This window comes from Pongo abelii, chromosome 16 (assembly GCF_028885655.2).
Source record: "Pongo abelii isolate AG06213 chromosome 16, NHGRI_mPonAbe1-v2.0_pri, whole genome shotgun sequence".
NCBI classification, from domain to species: Eukaryota; Metazoa; Chordata; class Mammalia; order Primates; family Hominidae; genus Pongo; species Pongo abelii.
This window is the reverse complement of record NC_072001.2, coordinates 83,512,232-83,534,828: the sequence shown is the minus strand read 5'-3', so window position 1 is coordinate 83,534,828 and position 22,597 is coordinate 83,512,232. Positions and strand designations below refer to the sequence as shown.

The 22,597-nt window shown below is 46.5% G+C and overlaps 1 protein-coding gene across 4 annotated transcripts in view; it reads right to left on the bottom strand.

Annotated features, from left to right (window-relative positions):
* Positions 1-13,895, bottom strand: part of FAH (fumarylacetoacetate hydrolase) — a 33,029-nt gene extending 19,134 nt beyond the window's left edge. The window contains exons 1-6 of one of the 4 annotated variants that reach the window (XM_024232328.2): positions 13,820-13,895; positions 13,528-13,637; positions 8,512-8,622; positions 6,810-6,931; positions 6,206-6,255; positions 4,330-4,420 (exon numbers count right to left, since the gene is read on the bottom strand). In XM_024232328.2, coding sequence (XP_024088096.1) covers positions 4,330-4,420; positions 6,206-6,255; positions 6,810-6,931; positions 8,512-8,622; positions 13,528-13,608 — 455 coding nt within the window. In that variant the 5' untranslated portion in view covers positions 13,609-13,637; positions 13,820-13,895. Of the gene's footprint in view, positions 1-4,329; positions 4,421-6,205; positions 6,256-6,809; positions 6,932-8,511; positions 8,623-13,527; positions 13,735-13,757 lie in introns of those variants that run through there. The other 3 variants (XM_024232327.2, XM_063716265.1, XM_054531713.2) reach the window with 3 other exon arrangements.
* Positions 13,896-22,597: the final 8,702 nt, after the last annotated feature.

The following is a 22,597-nucleotide window of genomic DNA, read 5'->3' as shown; positions in this document are numbered from 1 at the left end:
ATTGGCATGCCTGACTTTATGAAAATGCAAAACTTTGTATCTAGAAAGACTGGCAAACAAAAAAAAAGATAACATACTGGGAGAAAATATTTGCAATGCATTGCAACAAAGGGTTAATTTCTATCACTTATAAAACACTCTTTTAAACTAATAGTAGAGAAATGACCATATAGATAAACTGGCAGAGTATGCAAAAATATCTGTGAAAAAATATATAAGGCTGGGCACAGTGGCTCATGCCTATAACCCCAGCACTTTGTAGGGTTAAGGCAGGTCAAGGCAGGCTGATCACTTGAGTCCAGGAGTTTGCGACCAGCCTGATCAACATGGTGAAAACCCATCTCTACAAAAAATACAAAAATTAGCCAGGCATGGTGGCGTGCACCTTTAATCCCAGCTACTTAGGGGGCTGAGGCAGGAGGATGGCTTTACCTGGGAGGTCAAGGCTGCAGTGAGCCAAGGTCATGCCACTGCACTCCAGCCTGGGTGACCAAGTAAGACCCAGTTTCAAAAAAAAAAGAAAAAGAAAATATACGTATGACACCGATTAACAGTTTCGTCTCTGGAGAAGGGAAATGGATGGTGGCCCATAGGTGGTTGCGTTCTGTTTTTTTCATTGTTTACCCTTAAGTACCTTTTGAATTCTCAACCATGTATATATATATTGACTGTTTTTGTTGCTTTTAATTTTTTAAATGTTTGATAAATTATTTTGCAATATTTATGATATACAAAAACATGTAATAACACAAGTCACCTTGCACCACCAAGGAGCTAAAGAAATAACAGTTCACTTATCCAGTCTAATGCATCCTTGGGATCCCTCCCTAGTCTCACTCTCCTTCCCTCCCTTCCTGTCCCTCCCCCTAGAGGAAACCAGCATGGTCCTCATTTCCCTGTATTTCTATACACTTTTATTACTGTAACTTTTTTTTTTTTTTTTTGGTGGGGGGTGGGGTTTGAGACAGAGTCTCGCTCTGTCACCCAGGCTGGAGTGCAGTGGCATGATCTCGGCTCACTGCAACCTCCACCTCCCAGGTTCAAGCGATTCTCCTGCCTCAGCCTCCCAAGTAGCCGGGACTACAGGCACCCGCCACCGCACCCAGCTAATTTTTTTTTTTTTTTTTTTTTGAGACGGAGTCTTGCTCTCTCGCCCAGGCTGGAGTGCAATGGCACAATTTCAGCTCACTGCAAGCTCCGCCTCCTAGGTTCCAGTGATTCTTCTGCCTCAGCCTCCCAAGTAGCTGAAATTACAGGCACCTGCCATCATGCCCAGCAAATTTTTGTACTTTTGTAGAGATAGGGTTTCACCATGTTGGCCAGGCTGGTCTCAAACTCCTGACCTCAGGTGATCCGCCTGTCTCGGCCTCCCAAAGTTCTGGGATTACAGGCATGAGCCACCACGCCTGGCTGCTAATGTTTGTATTTTTAGTAGAGACAGGGTTTCACCATATTGGCCAGGCTGGTCTCAAACTCCTGACCTTGTGATCCACCCACCTCAGCCTCCCGAAGTGCTGGGATTACAGATAGATGTGAGCCACCGTGCCCAGCCCTACTGTACTGTATTTTTGTATCTTTTTATAAAAATGATACTCTACTGTGTAATTGTTTTGTATTACCTACCCCAAAAAAACTGATTTTGTAAAAGACTGAGATAGATTTAAACTTACTTACATGGAGATATGTCAATGATGAAGTAAAAAAGGCAAATTTCAGCATGGCCTCGTTTCGTTAACTAAAGAAATAAAATGCATATGTATGCGTGCATACGTGTGGTCATGCATGTGTAACCTGGAGCAAAGTACAGGAAGCGGCACATCCAACTTGTTCAAAGTAGTTGCCTCTGGTGAGCAGCTGAGGAAGAGCTCCCTTTTTTACCCACTTTGGTTCCTTTATTGGATTAAATTATAAAATTCCATTGCATGCAATTACATGGCATGTAATAATTCAAACAATTCAGATGAAAAAAAGGAGTTAGTAATCTCTCCCCATCCAGCCACTCCCCTGAGGAAAGCAATGTTAATCTGGAGTCTAATATTTTTTGCCTTTCTCTATGCTCATACCAGCCTATGGAAATAATGTATGCATAAGTGTGTGTGTGTGCATGTGTACATGCGTGTGTGTGTGTGTGTGTGTGTGTGTTAAGCTGAAAAATAGCCCTCCAAAAGATATCCAGATCCTAATCCCTGGAGCCTGTGGATATTATTACATGGCAAAAAGGGTTTTGCAGGTGTGATTAAGTTAGGGATCTTGAGATAGTGGTACTGTCCCTGGTTATTTGAGTGAACCCTAAATGTAATCACAAGGGTCCTTATAGACAGAGGCAAGGTCAAAGGAAGAAGTAGGAAATGTAACAGCAGAAGCAAGTGGTTGGAGTGATATGGGGAAGGGGTCAAAAGGCAAGGGATACAGGAAACCTCTAAGGCTGAAAAGTCAAAGAAATGGGTTCTCTCCTAGAGCCTCCAGAAGGAACCAGCCCTGCTGACACCTTGACTTTAGCCAGTGAGACTGATTTTTGACTTCTGGCCTGCAGAACTAGAAGAGAATATTTTGTTTTAAGCTGCCAAGTTTGTGGTAATTTGTTACAGCAGCAACAGAAAACTAATACAGTGTGTATGTACATATATATTTTTTGTGCTTTTTTTATAAAAGTGAGACACACTTTACCTAATTGCCTATAGTTTACCTATTTCACTTAACATTGATCAATGCACATCTCTTTTGATCTAAATCTTCCACTAGCTGCAAAACATTTCATATTGTGAATAGACCAATTTTTCAACCATTCCTCCACTGATAAGCATTCAGATTACTTCCAGTTCTGGGCCACTAGAAACTCTGCTAATTAACATCCTTGCTCTTGGATACAACCCACTGGTGCTTTTATTTCTGTAGGATAGATGCATGAAAGTGAGCACTGCAGGTCAAAGAGTAGACACATTTTAAATTGCAAATGTTTACTTTACATATTTTCTGTAGTGTTTGGGTTAATTCCAGTAGATATATGTTACCTTTATAATAAAGACTATGTACATAAAGCTAAAAAGTCACAGCTGCAGGCCATCTTGCATCAAACATGGCTAGAGAAGGCCTGTTTGCTCTTATTCTGCAGAAGGACATGGGGCAAGGATGGCTGCAGCCCCCACACTCGGTTTCAAACACAGTCAACACTCATTTCCCAGGTCCCGGCTCTCCTCTCACTTCCTGGTGCCCCTGCCCTTTGGGATCCTAGCACACAGGTGATAGCCAGCTCTTCTGGGGCTGGGCAGTCCACTGGGTCATCACTGCCAAGGACACTCAGATAGGCATTCATCCCACCAGATAGACAAGTTGAAGCTGGCTGGGGACAAATACAGCTGGAGCCTGTACAATGCAAGATTCTCAAATATTTGCCCATCTCACACGGGAGCCTGGAACCTGGAGCCTGGGTTCTGGTCTCAGATTCACCCCTGCCTTGTTCTGCAACCTTGGCCTTGTTGCTCAACATCTCTGGCTTGGAACTGCTCGCTCTCCCTTTCTTTCTTCCTCATCTTGGTTCTAACAGACCCTCCCCTCATGGCATAGCCTACTGGAGACACTCACTCGAGAGAGAGTAAAGCACTGTCCCTAACCCAGCTCGTGTGTGTGACTGATGGCACCGGGGCCTGGGGTGTATGCCTGCCACTGCGTCCAGGCCCTCTTCAGTTCCAAGGAACCATCACATCCAGGGGACAACACAGAACAAAGGGCAAGGACCCCAGCTCTACATCCTCAGCTTGGTCAATGGCCTGATCTGGGGGCTGGGAGACAGGCTGTGGCCCTGTTGTGCTCAGGCAAGTTGATCCTTCTCTGAGCCCATTTTCCTGTCTGTAAAATGGGGCTTACAATCATGGCCTTGTGACATCACAGAACTACTATGAGGATCAAACAAATGAATGAAACCGATCACGTGTTGAGGAATACACAGCACTGGGCACATCTAAGGATTCTCATTCATCAGAAAATGTAAGTATGGAGCATGCTACAGTCTAAGACTTGCCCATAGTACGATAATACACAGCTTATAAATGAAAGACTCCAGAAGGAGCATAGTGATTAAGGGAATCTAATTCCAACCCCTGCTGTCCAAAGAAGCTTAAGGGACTTGCCCTTCGATCCCACAGAAAGTCCTAAGCCAAGCTGAGCAGGAGACCAGAAGCTGAGACCACTGCTTCCAGAGGTTGCAACATCATAACTGCTTTTCCTCCCCAGTTTACTTTAAGAAGAACTTGGCAGCTCCTGAGACAAACATGCTGCTGGAAATGAAAAGAAAGACTTTGAACCTATGCAAACATTTGGCCCAGTTCATACCAATTTGGCATCAATGCATTCTCCTTGTCCCTGAACATGATTCCAACGTTGGTAGCATGCTGCCGAGAGGAATAGAAGTCTGTGTAGTCTCCTGCAGAGGAAAGACCCAAGAGATCCCATCAGCAACCCAGATGCCTCAGGAAGGAGAATGGACTGTTCCAAGCACTGGAGCCATAAGTGTGCACACAATACTGTTTACACATCCAGAGCTCAGCCTGCAGCCAGCAGTGACAGCACCAAATGCAATATAAAATATCCTCACTGAAGATTTGTTTTTAGAGCCCTCAGCTAAGAAACAAATAAGAAATCAGAAGTCCAGACTTTCTGAAACTGACAGTGGAATGTGAACACCAAGTGGCTGATACCACCCCCTTCTCAGGCTCCCCACTTTCACCACACACAACTGCCATTCCCGAGTTCCCACAGGCTCCCTCAACCACGCCTATACTGATTGACTTCTCCCTTGTCCCTGTGTGTTCAAATCCTGGCAACCCTTTGAGGCCCGCTCCTCCCTGAAGCCCTCTCTGCTCTCTCTAGCAGGATCTCTTCCCGCTCCAAATCCCCTCCCCTGAATCCTTCTGGGGCAGGCTTCGCTTCCCACTGGTGCTCCAGTTATGTGTGTGCACACCTTTGCTAAACGGTGGACATTCCAGGACAGCCCCAGCCCAGTCGTCATTTTCTTGGACTCTGCCCAAGTGCCAAAGACAAGGGCTTGCACATTGCAGATGCATATCAGTGCCTGTTGATTATGACGAACTGAACGGGCTGGCCAGTGAGCTGTAGGCACATCTACCATTCGAAGAATTAAAAATCTCAAAGAAAAACCAGTTGGGACAGTCTGCCTGTTTTATCTTCTTAAATGTCTCCTCAAAAAAAAAAAAATGCTAGATATTCATCAATACCAACAGCCTAGACTAGCAACAGTCATGGTGAAGGGTGAGGAGAGGAAGAAAAGTCCACAGGGCAGGTGGAGCCTTAGCTGCTGCTTCCCATCTTCAGTCCCAATGCACAGAAGTAATAGCTGAGAGATTTTTCAAAAGAATAAATCCATAACAAAAAAAAAAAACAAGAAAGGGCACCATCAGTCAACCAGACATGATATCCCTGAAAGACGTATGGTTTGCACAACAGCTGGTTTGCCAAAACATAGCACAGTCCCATGAGTGTATGAGAGTGGGGAGTGAGAGGGGCTGGGAGGAGGCAGGTGACTCGGCCCCTGTCCCCAACTCCATCCTCCAGTCAGCTTAGCCCAAGCAGCCCAGCAGCAAAGGACTCTCCCCGGACAGCAGGAGCTGTTCCAGAGAGGCAGTGTACCCCAGGGCAGGGTCAACCGGCCCCTCAGCTCACAGGTGCCCGGGTAGCCCAGCAGAGGAGACCTGTGCACAAGAAAGAGGGCTGTACTTTGGGCCGCAGGCTTAGCCAGCCTCTCTCTGCTTCAGGTTGAGAGTTTCAACAGCTCCAACTTCCTGAATGACTCTCCAACCAGACATCCTGCCACGTGCTCAAACTGGGGCCCTTCATAGCCCTCTGGCCTCTTTTCCTCAAAACTGCTGACTCACAAACTGAGCTCAGAGAACTTGTCCCATAGCCTTTGGGGGAAGGAGAGCAATTTGCTGTGCAGGGAGCCGTGTAGCTAGTCATGAACTTGAGCAGCCTGCAACTCACTACCTGAGGCAAGATAATAGCCTGAGTGAATGCCGGGCCTAGATGCTGAGAAAGGTCAGTGATGAGGAGGGGGTAACAGCCCCAGAGTCCCTTCTCCATCTCCCCCCGCCAGCAGGGACCCTCCACACAGATGCAGAACCAAAGCACCTGGCCAGCCCTCTTGGCCCACGAAGCTGCTCCGTTCTTGTCTTGGTGAAGAGACTGCACTCACCTATGGCAGCTGGAAGGTGCATTGTGGCAGAAGCCTGGGAGATGAATGCACTGAAACACAGAACCAGGGGCTTCAAAGTCAAGTAGGCAGCAAAGCGTGGTCCCACCCACAGGCTCAGTCCAGATCATCCCCAAGATTATCCGCAATCTCCAGTGGGCATCTCCTGGCTGGCCTGGGGCCAGAGCTATGCTGAACCTTTCACAGCTGAGAGGACATCCACCCACTGAAGCTGTTTCTATATCGTACCCTAGGAAATGGGACTAGACAAGTGGAAACTCTTTCCTACTCTAGAAACCAGATGAAGGCACAGATGATGCTAATGAGGACCAGCTGAGCAAGAGAGAGGGCCAATGGGCCTGGCCTGGCCTAGCTTAGGCAGCTCCAGTCCAAGCACCAAGGCAATCCCAGTCCTCCCAAAGCCCTCCCATCAATACGCAGCTAGGGCAGGGGCTGGATGGGGGCAGGTCTGACTTGGCCACACTAAGGCTGTCAAGCCGTGACTCAGAATGGCACTGACAACCACACAGCCTTCATCTCCCCTGCTGCATCCCCTCGTCTCCCCGGCTGCATCCCCTCATCCCCTCTATGACCACGTGCTTCTCACCGCTTCCGAAGTTCGGTGTCATCTCTCAGCCTGGCTTGGCTCACAGACAGCAAGTTCTGCAAGACCACTCTCGCCTCCTTCCAGGCAGCCTGACCCAGGCCCATGAAGCTGTTGAGTGTAGGCTAAGACCAAAACACGGAGAAAGAAGATCACGCACAGGAAAACCCAGGGAGTATCCCTCCTGCCAATGGGAGGCCAGCCAGCCTGCCAGCCCCTGCCACTTCTCTCCCATTCACTCAAACTCTCAGGACCTCTGCTCTTAGTTTTGTCATTTATTCATCAACCTGGAGAAAAGCATATCCTCTCTTGACGTTGCCTCAGGCCCTCGTGCACCTGCACACAATTGTCCAAGCCCAGGAGTTGCTACCTGGCACAGCAACTGTGCTAAGCTTGGCCCAGCCCACAGTTGAAGGCGGCCATGTTCTTCCAGTAGAGGCACACTCCAGTCTGCAGAGTGATCACAGCCTAAACTAATTCCTTTCACATCAGTGAAGAAGAGGTTTTGGGACAGGTGTGATGGCTCATGCCTGTAATCCCAGCACATTGGGAGGCCGAGGTGGAGGATCACTTGAGCCTAGGAGTTCAAGATCAGCCTGGGCAATATAGTGAGATTTCATCTCTCTTAAAAAAAAAAAAAAATTTTTTTCCCACTCTGTCACCGAGGCTGGAGTGCACTGATGTGATCTTGGCTCACTGCAACCTCTGCTTCCCAGGTTCAAGCAATTCTCCTGCCTCAGCCTCCCAAGTAGCTGCACCACCATGCCCAGCTAATTTTTGTATTTTTAGTAGAGAGGGGGTTTCACGATGTGGGCCAGGCTCGTCTTGAACTCCTGACCTCAAGTGATCTGCCCGCCTCAGCCTCCCAAAGTCCTGGGGTTACAGGCGTGAGCCACCACAGCCGGCCGAGAGGTTTTTTAATTTAAAAAAAGAAGAGGTTTTATAGCCAGTGAGACATAACAGAAAAAGCCCTTGTAGGTTCTAAGAGTCAGAGTTCCAGTCCCAGCTCTGATACTTCTAGCTGTGCAGCTTGGGAAAACCATGTCTCATTCCAGAAGTTCAGGTCCCCATCTAGATGCTCAGGCCTCCATAGGAATTCCAATTCCTATGCCAGGGGGTGGTTAGGAGGATTGAAGGAGAGGATGTGTGTGAAGCTCCTGGCACACAAGAGGTACCCATAAATCCCACCGTCCTCCCTGACCCATGAAATGAGAAGATGCTATATCAAAGCAGCTGACCATTTACAGGGAAGCAAATTCATGCCCATCCCATGTGAACATGTACTTCAGGCTGACTCCTCCGTGGCTGCTTCTGCAGAACTGGATGGCAGGGCTCGTAGTTCCCTCCCTTAGGGGCCCACACAGTCCCTGGACAGGCAGAGGCTCAAACAGCTTGACAAGGAAGGTAACCAGAGTTCCTGAAGAGCTTCATCTCAGAGACAACTGGGAAAGACCCAAGACTGCAGACACTGACACTTTTTTCACCTAGGAACTTGTCCTGAGGTGAGAAACCACCCTGAATTGTCCCAAGGCCACATCCTACCAGCTTGTCTGTCTCAAAACAACCCTAGCCTTATCCAAGTATAACTTCTGAGACCTCCGATGGCATCACCTCTATTGGAAATGGAACGCAAGGAGCATTTTCTTGTTGGCATCCGCAGTAAGTGCCACTGAGGTCAGGGACAAGCCATTTCACAATGTCCTACCTGATTGAAGACATCCTGGTGTTTGGAGAGGACAGGCCCAGTAAAGAGGTGCTTGATGACACTGAGGTCCAGGATCTGGTCGCCAATGGCCACGCCTATCCTCGGTCTTGGCTAGGAGGAAGATGACACAGTCAGCACCAGAAAAAGCCCCTGGCTGGGCTTGGCTCATTTACTCAGAAAGCTTGTCTATTGAAGAGGCCATGGATCCCCCTTTAGGTGGCCCTGTATGCAGAGCAGGCTGAAGAACCACGGTCTCAGCATCCTGCCCCAGCTCCCTTGTGCCATCTCTGCTTCCAGGACTAAAAGGAAAAAGAATCTGTGTTCCCTGAATGGGGAATAAATCAAATATCCGTTGGACTGGGGGAAGAGCAGTCAGCCTGATCCTAGCCACTTAACCTAGGCAAAGACCCCCACAAAGTTCCCTAGGCATTACATAAATGCCTCCAGTGATGAGGAGCTCACCACCTTACCAGGATGTTGGATTATTTTCCAGGTTTAACCTAGGCCTTGACTAGGGTAATTCAGTTGTGCGGTGGAGCATGAGTGCCCAATGCACAGTGTTGAGGGCCAGGTGGCTTGGATTAATGAGCTCTGTTGTAGCTCAAATGGAGGACAGCTCGGGTTGTAAGGGAGCTGCAGGAAGTCAGACTGCTCAGAACATGCAAGGCAAGTTCCTTTCTGCACCACAAAATCCCAGCATCAACAAAGATGTCTTAAATATTTGTTAAGTCCTGGTCTTTGTCCCCACAACCCTGAGCTTTGCTCATCAACAAGAACCCGAGGGCATGTTTGCAGACTCAATTTCCCAGGGCTCTGTCCTGAGCCAGGCTTCCAGCTCTCCTGAACCACCAGCTTGGCCATTTCAGTGCTAGCGAGCTTAGTGGTGGGATTATTGGCTGGCCTTATCTCCATTGGCTGCTCACTGGGGTGGGCTGAGAAAAGATGACCATTTCTCTGCATGTCAGCTCTTGGAATTAGGGTAGACCAGAGCCACACTCCTCATCTGAGGTCCCAGCAGAACCTACCCTAGAAGAGGCTGCCTGGAGAGCTTGGATACTCATTCTCAGCCCCACTGCCAACTCCCTGGGCCTCAGTCTTCCCCTCTTGAAAATGGCAAATCTGCTTTAGGCAAAGAGCTGAACCACCTGGATCCAAGTGGCTTTCCATTCAGGGAATGTGCAGGGCAGACCACATCTCTGATCCTGGTCCCCACACCCAGCTGAAGGCAAGAAGGAGTCACCACCAGTGAGCAACTTCCAAAATGGGGTCACAAGTGCAGCTGCCTGCTGCCTCAAATGCAAACAAAGCCTAGAAGCTTCAAACTTGTGCTTCAAACTATGACCTGAGGACCCAGAAAAAGTCTGAGAGAGTGAGTCCCTCTACTTTCAACCTTGGGAGTTATTTTCTTCAGCACAAAACTAGAGGGGGTTCACAGGTCAGATCCAGGATTCCTGGGCTCCAAGTCTGCTCCCTCATTCGCCATCTTATCATCTTGGACAAGTCTCTGGGCCTCAGTTTCCCATCTGCAACTTGAGGGAAACAAACTAAGGAGGGAGACTGCATTTGTCTAACTTCAAGAGAATGAATGTGCATTGCCGCTGTTTTAAAATAGTTGGTCATATCTGACATAAAGTTGTCCAAAGGAAAGCATTACCCAACTCCCAGCCTGACATACGGGGAAAGCATGGGACAGGTGTGGGTGAAGGATTACCCAGGTGCCAAGGCAAGAGACTGAAGGCACAAACTGTAGCTATATTGCTATAAAGTTATAATACAAATTAGATATGCAGATGATCATGGACAATGATCAATCATTAGTATAAACATTATTAATCATTAGTTTTTAATATTACTCTTTGTTGCATTACTAATATAACCTAGGAATAACCGGCGGGTATAGGGTCAGGTACTGAAGGGACATTGTGAGAAGTGACCTAGAAGGCAAGAGGTGAGCCCTGTCACACCTGCATAAGGGCTGCTTGAGGGCTCCTTGGTCAAGCGGCAACACCAGTGCCTGGGAAGGCACCCGTTACTTAGCAGACCGCGAAAGGGAGTCTCCCTTTCCTTGGAGGAGTCAGGGAACACTCTGCTCCACCAGCTTCCTGTGGGAGGCTGGATATTATCCAGGCCTGCCCGCAGTCATCCGGAGGCCTAAACCCCTCCCTGTGGTGCTGTGCTTCAATGGTCACGCTCCTTGTCCACTTTCATGCTCCTCCCGTACTCCTGGTTCCTCTTGGAAGTTCTTAGAAGACAGCGGTAGAAGAAATAGTGAAAGTCTTAAAGTCTTTGATCTTTCTTATAAGTGCATAGATGAAAATGCTGACGTATGCTGCCTTCCCTCTCTGCTTCGGCTACCTAAAATGGAAGAGCCCCCGTCCCATGATCACATGACTTGCTTGACCTTATCAATCACTTGGACGACTCACCTTCCTTACCCTGCCCCCCTTGTCTTGTGTGCAATAAATATCAGTGTGCCCGGCCATTCGGGGCCACTACCGGTCTCTGTGTCTCAGTGGTAGTGGTCCCCCGGGCCCAGCTGTTTTCTCTTTATCTCTTTGTCTTGTGTCTTTATTTCTTACAATCTCTCGTTTCCGCACATGGGAAGAACACCCGCTAAGCCCCGTAGGGCTGGACCCTACAGTTTGGGAGGCTGACAGATGTGGGGATCAACCCCATATCTGCCTCTTACTAGCTGTGAGATCTGAAGCACGATGCTTTGCCTCTCTGGGCCTCAGTTTCCTCATCTGTAGAATGGGGACAATAACTTCACAGTAGGTTTATTGTGAGAATTTAATTAATATCTGTAAATCTCTCACCACAAGAACAGACACAGGGTAGACGCTATTCATGCCACAAACATTTAGAGAGCATCTTCTCAGTACCAGCATTACACAAAGGCTGCTGAGGCCCTGGGAACAGTGACTTGGTTCCTCCTCTCCAGAAGCAAAAGGAAACACAGGGTGTGGTGAGAGATAGCCAAGGTTGGGCCACAGCAGGGAGCTCATTCAGAGAGGGTGCTTAGGAGGTGACATTTAAGCTGAGTCCCAAAGACTGAGAAGGGGCCAAGCATATAGAGAGCAGAAGGATGAGTATTCCAGGCAGAAGGAACAACATGTGCTAAGGCCTGAAGGCAGGAAACTGCTCTTAGCACATCTCAGAGACTCAAAGGCAGCCAATGTGGCTGGAGAGAGCAGAGGCCAGGAGGCAGCGGCACAGCCAGACCACCAGGACTTTAACCAGGCACCCGGCAAAAGCGGCTCCACACTACTACAATCCCATTCTCAGAGGCCACCACCCCTACCTTCACAGAGAGCACCCCTGTACACCTTACTAGTCCATGAGCAACCAGAAATGGAAGGAAGGCGTCTCCTGTGTGTTTGATGCCAACTCGGAGCCCAGGCAAAGTCTGGACCAGAGTTGGGGTTCACAAGCATTTACTGAATAAAAAAATGAATAAAGTGATGGCTGGATTCATTGTTATTCCACTCAAATTAGGCAAGGCTGACTGCTGACATGGGAGAAGGGAGGTTTTGCCTTGGCAACCAGTCTTGCCTGGCAAGGCAGCCATCATGGTTGGAATTTCCAGTGCCTGCAGAGAAAGCTTCAGAAGAGGATTGTTCAGCTGGAAGGCCAAAGGGCTAACTCTCCACCCCCAGCACTGTATCAGAGGACAGCGGAATGGGGCTCTCTCTTCCAGACATCTGTAGTGGCTGTCCTGCACATTCTGATGTTGAAACAGCAGGACATGGTGTCTGAAAACACCTAGCCACACTCTAACGGACATTAATTTGATTCCCCTGAGAAAGCAAGTCAGAGCCCCTACTGGGTTGTGCCTGCCTCTCACAAATGTTTCTGTCTAATGGATTTGTGCTCCCAGGAAAGGTGAGGGAGGACACATCTGCCGAGGGCAAAGTGTTTGAGGAGGGCAGAGGGAGGGCTCTGTCTGCAGAAAGGTTGTTGGCCATCACAAGTTAAGATTTAATGTGCCTCAGATTGTGTCCTCCAGGGGACTGAGTGTCCACTTTCTGTGTCCTTGCAACATCTGGTCAGCCCGGCCAGATGTGAAACCACAAGTTGACTCTTCTGGACCAAAGCACTTAGCGCAGACAGGCCCACAAAAGGCCAGCCACTTGCATCCAATGACAAGCCATGGGGGAAGGAGGGGACCCCACTTTCCAAGAAGAAGCCAACTGCCAGGCCCCTCGTTTAGCAAACATTTCCTGATTCTGAGGTTCTATGGCTTACAGAGCTGAATCAGGAGTTTACCTTTAAACTTAGGAGCAGAAATCTAAGCCAAAAATATCATCAACAAATCCAAGGGAATCTGCTTTTCCAACCTAGGGACCCTCTTATTATCTATTTGCTGATAAACCCCCAGTTTTCAAATACTTCTTTCTACCAGTCAGACTACACTGACTTAGTCAAAGTTTGTTTCCCTGCCCTCTTTCTTCTGATCAGTAGGGGAATGCCAGGGAGCCCACACCAGGAGCTGAAAGAATTTCAGCTACAGGCAGAGACACTTGCCATCTTAGATCTCACAATTCTAAGCCAAGAAACGCGCGTGCCCCTCTGACCTGCTACGCATACCGGGTTATCATTTCCCGGGTTCTAGGGTTAGGGGCTATCCAGCGAGATGAACCACCAGCCCTGACCCGGCCTCTTGGGCGAGAGAAACACACCGCAACCACCTGGGAGTAGGCAGCATGCCTGTGTGCTGCAGCTTCCGGTAACAGAATCCTGCTTGCTCTGCTTGTCTGGGAGAGTGACACGATTCATTTCATTTTGCATTTAATTCTCAGCAAACCTGCGGACAATGAGGCTGAAAAGTTAAACAACGTGCACAGCTAGAAAGTTACGAGGCGGGACTCAAGCCCACAGGCACTCTCACGGAAAAATGGCACAAGCCTCCATCCTGCCCCTCATTCCACTCCATTCCATCCATTCCACTCCACTCCACTCCACTCCACTCCACTCCACTCCCTCCCCGCGCCCGGAAGCCAAAGCCCCACTGCTCACGTCGCCTCTGGTCGAGAAGACGCCGTAGGGCAGGTTGTGGATGGGGAAGTCGGAATCCTCGGCCACCGGGATGAAGGACATGCTGGAGAGCACCCGGCACCGCTGCGGGCCTAAGGTGGCGTGCGGAGAGCGGGACTGAACTCGGCCGCTGTCGTCAGGCCCGGCCCCGCCCCCCTGCCCGCCCCCACGGCCTGTCCGGGTGACACAGCAGGGACCCCGGAGGCTCCTACCTGACTTTTGGTCTCACCGTGAACACCCCGCCCCCGAACCCCGAACCCTGCCCCTCCCCTACCCTGACCCCCGCCAGCTCCAGGTCCTCCACAGTCTCGCCCGCCCTTCCAGAGCCCCGCCCCGCCCCTGGCCCCGCCCCCGTGAGCCTCAGGTCCTCCAGTCTCTCCTCGCTCCCTGAGCCCCGCCCCTCCCCTTGCCCCGACCCCGCGAGCCCCAGGTCCTCCACAGTCTCACCCTCCCTCCCCAAGCCCCGCCCCTCCCCTCGCCCCTCCCCTCGCCCCGCCTCCGCAAGTCCCAGGTCCTCCAGTGCCACCTTCCCTCCCAGAGCCCCGCCCCTCCCCTGGCCCCGCCCTGCAAGCTCCAGGTCATCCAGTCTCTCCCTCCCTCCCTCCCTGAGCCCCGCCCCTCCCCTGGCCTGGGTCCCCGCGAGTCCCAGGCCCTCCAGTCTCTCCTCACTCCCCGAGCCCCGCCCCTCCCCTGGCGCCGCCCCCGTCCTGATCCCCGCCCTGTCCGCGAGTCCACGTCGGGGATATCTGGTTCCAGCCCCCGCTCGGGGCAGCTAGCTGGTCCTACAGAGAGCAAACCCCAGCTTAGCATTTAAGGCTCTGCCCTGCATGACTCCAGCCTCGCTCGCCCCGGCTGCTGCCCTGCTCTTCAGCTCAACAGAACTCTTGTCCGCTTCCTGGAAACACTTTCTCCCCAAGAGCTGCTCCCTGAGCTTCAGAAGAACACCCAGTCGCGTCCTTTCTGCCTTCATACCATGATGCTTCGTCCAGCTATGACATTTCCACTTGTATATCAGAGAAGGGGACAGTTAGGCCTGTTTGGAAGGCTTCAATTAATGAGAATTAATATTCTAAAATATATAACTCACCTGTTTCACATGCCAGTAGTAAAATGACGTTGACAAGCGGCTCAACCTTGGACAAGTTACTTCAACTTTCTCTACCTCAGCTTCCTTCTCTGCATGATGTTGATGATAATAATTCCTACTTCACAAAGTTGATATGAGAATGGAATGAATTAATATTTGTGAAGCACCTAGAATAGTGCCTGGCATATAGAGATTACGTGTGTGTGGAAAGAGAGAGAAGGGAGGGAAGAAGAGGAAAGGAAGGGAGGGGGATAAAGGAAAGGAAAGAAAAAAAAGAAATAGGACGAGAGAGAGGGAGAAAGAAAAGGAGGCAGGCAGGAAAGAAGGGAAAGGCAGACTATCTTAGGGTGGGTTCAAGGTGTTATCTAATCACTCATGTGCAGTCAGGTGCAGTTTTTTGAGACCATGCCACAGCCAGGACACTTGGAACACACCGGAGAGAGTGTCGTTGTGTTATTGTTGGTGTGAATGATTCAGGTACACTTTTAAACAGCCAGGATGCCAGCTGAAATCTAGAAAAGTAGACGATAGTCTGGGCAAGGTTTCCCTGAAGATCCTTGAGGAATGTGACACAGTGACTGCTGAGTTAGGGAGGCTGCTCTGCATTTCAGCTTAGGGAGAAGAGGCTGGAAGATGGCAGGATAATGTGAGCTAAGAGGTCTTGAAAACGGCTTGAGAGGAGCGAGTACGGCAAGCAGGGCCCGCTGTTGAGCCCCCCTTCCTAGCCCCAAGATGACTCTGGTGCCTGTCCACCAGGCGTGACCAGTGATCATCACCCAGTAAGGAGCGTAGTCTGGGCACAGCCTCTTGGCTCTCATCTCCTGCCCTGAGTGGCTCTGCCAAGGACTGGCTTCAGTTCTTTTAAGTCAGCCCTGGGGAGGGAATGAAGGTGGTCTGATTTGTTCTGGTAGGTTCCTGAAAGAGGAAAAGAAGAGGGGAGTATCCCAACTTGGTGGCCTTATAAAGAGGCATTCCAGGGAGCACTTGATACCTGCCTAATTCAAGCTAGTCCTCAGCTGCAAAGCAATGAATTATTTCCACGTTCTGTAGTTGCCCTGCCCCTTCCCATTAAAACCACGAGCTTTCTTATTCCATGTGCAACTCTGTCAATACCCAGCAAAACACCTGGAACAGAATAGGTGCTCCATAAATACATGTCATTAATATAAAACTGCTGACCAAAAGGAAATGAAGCAATAACTAATAAGCCCATGCCCTATGCCAGGCCATGGGGATACACCAGCAACTCACATCTTTAATTCCTATTTTTATGGAGCATGTGTTGTGTGGGGGTTGCTAGGCCAGGAGCTTCTACTGAATACATACAAGTTAACAAAAGCCTAAATGATAAAACCCTTGGAGAAAGAAAACCAAAGTATTTTAGGGAAAGGAGGTGGGGCAGATGTATGTGTAGGAAAGGGTGTGGGGATGAGATGGCTAAAGAGGGAGTAAGATTTCATAGTTTTAAAATAGACTTAACCAACCCACTAATTATACACAGTGTCTGAAAATGCCAAAGCTGTTCTCTATTTGGAAAACAACATTTGAAATAACTTGCAAGTATACTATATTTTTTCTTTCTCATTTTTTGGAAGAGAATGTGTTGGCCACGTATATCACAACAATTATTTAAAAAGAATTTTAAAACAAAGAGATTGCCCATAATCCCACCAACGTAGTCTTCACATTTTCATGGTTTTTTTTTTCATTTCATTTGTATGCACATGGCTTTTCCATCCTTATAAACTTTACATAGATGCAATTTTTCAGTCTTTCCCTACCTTATTCTCTTGAATATTTTTCCTTGAGGCCCAATAGGCTTCATTATGATCATTGTCATTGGCTAAGGAAGTCGCAATGTTTTAGATGGTAATAATAACAGTTCAGTGAAGATGTGCGTGCACAGAATGTTTTCCTTTTCCTTGACAATTGTCTAAGGAAGATTCCTCACTCAAAGAGTATGAACACTTTCAGGACTGGCAGTGAGTTTCAGCACCTCCAGCAATGAAGGCTGGTTTGGATCTCTGTAGCACCATATTTAATGCCTCCCTCTGATGCTAAAAAGCAACACACTGCACTGCAGGCCTCATTCACACAAAGCATGTCCCTCACTCCTTTACAAGAGAGCTGAGAGAGAACTTTCCAGATCCAGGACACTGATGTCTTGCAACGGCTCTGAGAAGCTGGCAGTTGCCATTCAGATAAGCAAGGTGTGGACGCTGCCTGCACTGGGAAGCAGGATGGGGTGGCCTTTTTTGCAACATTCAGCTCTGCTGCATGGTGGTCAAGAAAAATAGGAAACTATGTCAAAGGCCAAGCACTTTAGCAAAGTAAGTGTCCTCTCTTTTTCAGGTCTGAGCACAGTGATGTTTATGGTACACACTTTGTAGTGGGCATCATGGGTTTGGCATGTGTCCAGTACATTTTAGTATCAAGAATATATGTCATGTGCAAATATACATGACATTCTGTCCTCTCAAAGGAGCTCAAAATTTAGAGGATCTTGGAACTGAACTTAAGTAATTCAAGTGCAAGTGGATGTTGTAGGGTGGGGAGAAGGGGATTGGATGAAGTCCTAGGTGAACCAGCTCAACCAGGGCTAGGTTTTCTGCAATATAAATTTTCTTCTTCCTGCCCTCTTTAATTCTGTCTTTAGTCTGTTTCAGGTACTATTGTGTCTATGTTCTGTTGGAATACTACCTCAAATCCATTTTGGATTTAAGCTGGATTTGCAAGACTCACAAATAACAAGCAGCACCTTAAATAAAGAGCATGTCATTGCCATCTGACTTAATAATGTGTACCATATAATGAGTTCTCTGTTACCGTTATCAAAGCAGGAGCCACTTTTTAGATTCTCCCTCACTGTTATTTCAACAAAATACTTCTAATTTTGTTTTTTTTTCTTATAACTAAATACATATTCAATAGTTTTCCCATCTGAATTGTCCCTTTTTTCCCATCCAAATGTTCAGTGCCTTTTTGAGCTATAGCTGTGGATCCCACCCTGCTCCCAGAAATACAGAGGAACGTTGACACGTAAGTTACAACCTCTGTATTCAACCTGTTTGGCATAGCTGAACAGATCATTCTCAGTGCCTCTCTCTGCAAACATTGTTTAGTTTGTCAACAATAAATCCACACTAAAATTTCCCTATCTCTCTCTCTCTCACACACACACACACACACACACAAACACACACACACACTAAAGTTGGTTAGGCATGATTTTTCCTTGTGGCCCTTTCCCTAGATGTTGAACAAAAGGAAACAGTATGTGGTAACAGAATATATATGTCTGTTGCTGGTTTGTTTTTTGTTTTGTTTTGTTTTGAGACAAAGTCTCGCTCTGTTGCCCAGGCTGGAGTGCAAGTAGCAAGATCTCGGTTCACTGCAACCTCCACCTCCCAGGTTCAAGTGATTCTCCTGCCTCAGCCTCCCGACTAGCTGGGATTACAGGCACAAACCACCACACCTGGCTAATTTTTGTATTTTTGGTAGAGATGGGGTTTCACCATGTTGGTCAGGCTGGTCTTGAACTCCTGACCTCGTGATCTGCCTGCCTCGGCAAATTGCTGGGATTACAGGCGTGAGCCACTGAGCCCAGCTGTGAGAATATATATGTTAAGGTTTCAAATAAAGATTTGAAATCTCTTTCTGGAACGTTCATATTGAGTTTGGGTTTGGGTTACTGTACCTCACCAAATCTTAATTTCATGCATTGGAAAAATGAAATAATAAAAACGATACCTGCCTCGTAAGGTTGTTTAGAAGATCAAATAAGAAAACTCCCGCAAAAACTCTCAGCATATTGTGGGACACACAGAAAGTTCTCAATAAATGTCAGCAATCCTGACATTTACTCCTCTTCCTTACCTCCCCATCACTAATGCACAATAAAAGTATAACATGCAGCATGAGAAGTAGATTGACTCTGTCTAAGAACATCCTGTGTGAGAGCATTCTGTCCCGTCTTCCCTCTTCACCAGGATTCTGATTGTTATTGTCAGATGTGTTCCACATCTCAGCGGCTGTCTGGGACAACACCTGGAGAACTCTTTTTACTTTTTTAGTTGACAAATAAAAATTATACATATTTATCATGTAAAACATGTCATTCTGAAATAGGTATACATTGCACAATGGCTAAGTTGAGCTACTTAACATAAACATTACCTCACTTTTCATTTTTTTTGTCCTGAGAACACTTGAAATCTACTCTCTTGGCAATTTTCAAGAATATAATAAGGCCAGGCGTGGTGGCTCATGCCTGTAATCCCAGCACTTTGGGAGGCCAAGGCGGGCGGATCACAAAGTCAGGAGATCGAGACCATCCTTGCTAACACGGTGAAACCCCGTCTCTACTAAAAATACAAAGATTAGCTGGGTGTGGTGGTGTGTGCCTGTAATCCCAGCTAGTCGGGAGGCTGAGGCAGGAGAATCGCTTGAACCCAGGAGGTGGAGGTTGCAGTGAGCTGAGATTGCACCACCGCACTCCAGCCTGGGCAACACAGCAAGACTCAGTTGGACTAAAAAAAAAAAAAAAATACACTGTTATTAATTATAGTCAGCATATTTTCCAATAGATCTCTTGAACTTATTCCTCCTATCTGAAATTTTGTGGGCTTTAACCAATATCTCCCCAACCTCCCAGCCCTTACCCCCTGGTAACCATCATTCTATTCGACTTCTGACTTCAGCTTTTTCTGGGATTTCACATGTAAGTGAGATCATGCAGTATTTGTTGTTCTGCATCTGGCTTATTTCATTTAATATAATGTCCTCCAGCTTCATCCATGTTGTCATAAATGACAGGATTTCTTTTTATGGCTGAATAGTGTTCCATTGTGTATATACACCTTTTGTTTCTCCATTCATCTGCTGATGGACACTCAGGTTGATTTCATATCTTGGCTATTGTGAATAATGCTACAATGAACATGGAGGTGCAGGTATCTCTATGACATACTGATTTCATATCCTTTGGATATATACTCAGCAGAGGGATTGCTGAATTACATGGTGGCGCTAGTTTTAATTTTTTGAGGAACCCCTGTACTGTTGTCCATAATGGCGGTAGTAATTTACATTCCCACCAACAAAGTACAAGGGTTCCCTGTTTTCCACACCCTCTGCAACACTTGTTGTCTTTTGTTTTTTTGATAACAGCCATTCTAACAGGTGTGAGATAATATCTCATTGTGGTTTTATTTTGCATTTTTCTGATAATGATGTTGAGCATTTTTTCACATACCTATTAGCCATTTTTATGTCTTTTGGGAAATGTCTATTCATACCCATTACTCATTTTTTAAGAATTAGGTTACTTGTTTTCTTGCTATTGAGTTGTTTGACTTCATTATTTATTTTATATTCTAACTCCATATCAGATGTGTGGTTTGCAAATATTTTCTCCCACTTCATAGGTTTTCTCTTGTCGACTGTTTCCTTGGCTATACAGAAGCTTCTTAGCCTGATATAATCCCATCTGTCTGTATTTGCTTTTGTTGCCTGTGCTTTTGGGTTCATATCCAAAAAATCATTGCCCAGACCAATGACATGGAGCTTTTCCCATTTTCTTCTTCTAGTTTTACAGTTTCAGGTCTTAAGTTTACATTTTTAATCCATTTTGAGTTGATTTTTATATATGATGTGAGATAAGGGTCTAATTCCATTCTTCCACATGTGGATATCCAGTTTTCCCAACATCATTTATTGAAGAGACTGTCCTTTCCCCATCACGTATTCTCAGCCCTTTTGTGAAAAATCAGCTGGCTGTAAATGTGTGGATTTATTCCTGGGCTCTCTATTCTGTTCAATATGTCTGTTATTATGCCAGCACCATGTTGTTTTGATTACTATAGCTATATAGTAGATTCATTTTGTTTTGTTTTGCTTTGCTTTAGAGACAGGGTTTTGCTCTGTTCTCTGGCTGGAATTCAGTGATATGATCACGGCTCACTGCAGCCTCAACCTCCCAGTGGCTCAAGTCATCCTCCCACCTTAGTCTTCTGCATAGCTGGGACTATAGGCATCTGCCACCATGCCTGGCCAATATTTAAAAAAATGTAGAGATGGAGTCTAGCTACGTTGTGTAGGCTGGTCTCAAACTCCTGGGCTCAAGTGATCCTCCTGCCTCAGCCTCCTGAAGTGCTAGGATTACAGGCATGAGCCACCACATCCGGCTGCTTTGTAGTAGATGTTGAAGTCAGATAGTGTGATGCCTCCAGCTTTGTTCTTTTTGCTCAAGAGTGCTTTAGCTATTCAGGGTCTTTTGTGGTTCCATACATGTTTTAGGATTTGTTTGTTTGTTTCTGTGAAAAATATCATTACAATTTTGACAGGGATTCCATTGAATTTGTACATTGCTTTGGGTAGTATGGACATTTTAACAATATTAAGTCTTCCAATCTATGAACATGGGATATCTTTTCATTTATTTATTTATTTATTTATTTATTTTGAGAGAGAGTTTCGCTCTTGTTGTCTGTCCAAGCTGGAGTGCAGTGGCGCGATCTTTGCTCACCGCAACCTCCACCTCCGGAGTTCAAGCGATTCTCCTGCCTCAGCCTCCAGAGTAGCTGAGATTACAGGCATGTGCCACCACACCTGGCTAATTTTGTATTTTCAGTAGAGACAGGGTTTCTCCATGTTGGCAGGCTGGTTTCAAACTCCCGATTCAGGTGATCCGTCTGCCTCGGCCTCCTAAAGTGCTGGAATTACAGGCTTGAGCCACCACACCTGGCCATATCTTTTCATTTATTTCTGTTTTCTTCAATTTGTTTCATTGATGTTTTCTAGTTATCAGTGTACAGGTCCTTCACCTCCTTGGTTAAATTTATTCCCAAGTGTTTTGTTTGGTTGGGGGTTTTTTGGTCGCTATTGTAAATGAGATTGTTTTCTTAATTTCCAAAAATCCCTTCTGCTGCTTCTATCATCCCCTGGACTGCTGGCAGCCACTTATCTCTTTACTGTCTCTGTAGTCTTGACTTTTCCAGAATGTCATATAATTGGAATCATATAGTATGTAGCTTTTAAGATTGGGTTCTTTCACTTAGCAATATACATTAAGTTTCTTCTATGTCTTTTCCTGCCCTGAAAGTTCTATTTTTGTTGGATACTGTTTCACTGTATAAATGTTCCATAGTTTGTTTGTTCACCTATTGAAGGACATCTTGGTTGCTTCCAATTTTTGACAATTAAGGATAAAGCTGCTAAAATGTCAGTGTGCAAGTTTTTGTGTGGACACTTTTGTTTTTTAACCAAGTATACTTTATTAAATCATTAAAAAATATTTTTTAGAGATGAGGTCTCACTATGTTGCCCAGACCAAACTCAAACTCCTGACCTTAAGTGACTCTCCTGCCTCAGCCTCCTGAGTAGCTGAGGTTGCAGGCTTTTTTTTTTTTTAATTGCTATCAGTATATCTTCTTTGATGAGATATCTATTCAGATATTTTGCCCATTTTTAGGTTGGATTGTTTTCATACAATTAAGCTTTAAGAGTTTTTTGTATATGTTAAATGAAAGCCCTTTATGTGTTTTGCTAATTTTTTCCAAGTCTGTGGCTTGTCTTTTAATTTTCTTAACAGCAGCTTCTGCAGAGCAGTTTTTAACTTTAATAGAGCCCAAGTCATCAATAATTTTTCTTTTACAAGTTATGCTTTTAGTGTTTTACTTAAAAAAAAAGAAACCAAACCCAAGGTTGCCTTGAATTTCTTATATTCTAAGTTTTACATTTTTGTGTTTTACATTTAGGTCTATGATAAATTCTGAGTTAACTTTTGTGAAACGTTCAAGGTGTCTAGATTCACTTTTTTTGCATGTAAATGTACAGCTGATCACTACTGCTTGAAAAAGTATTCCTATGAAAAAGACTTTCTCCATGAATTGTCTTCTCTCCTTTGTCAAAGATCAGTTGACTACATTTGTGTTCGTTTATTTCTGGGCTGTCTGATATATTCTG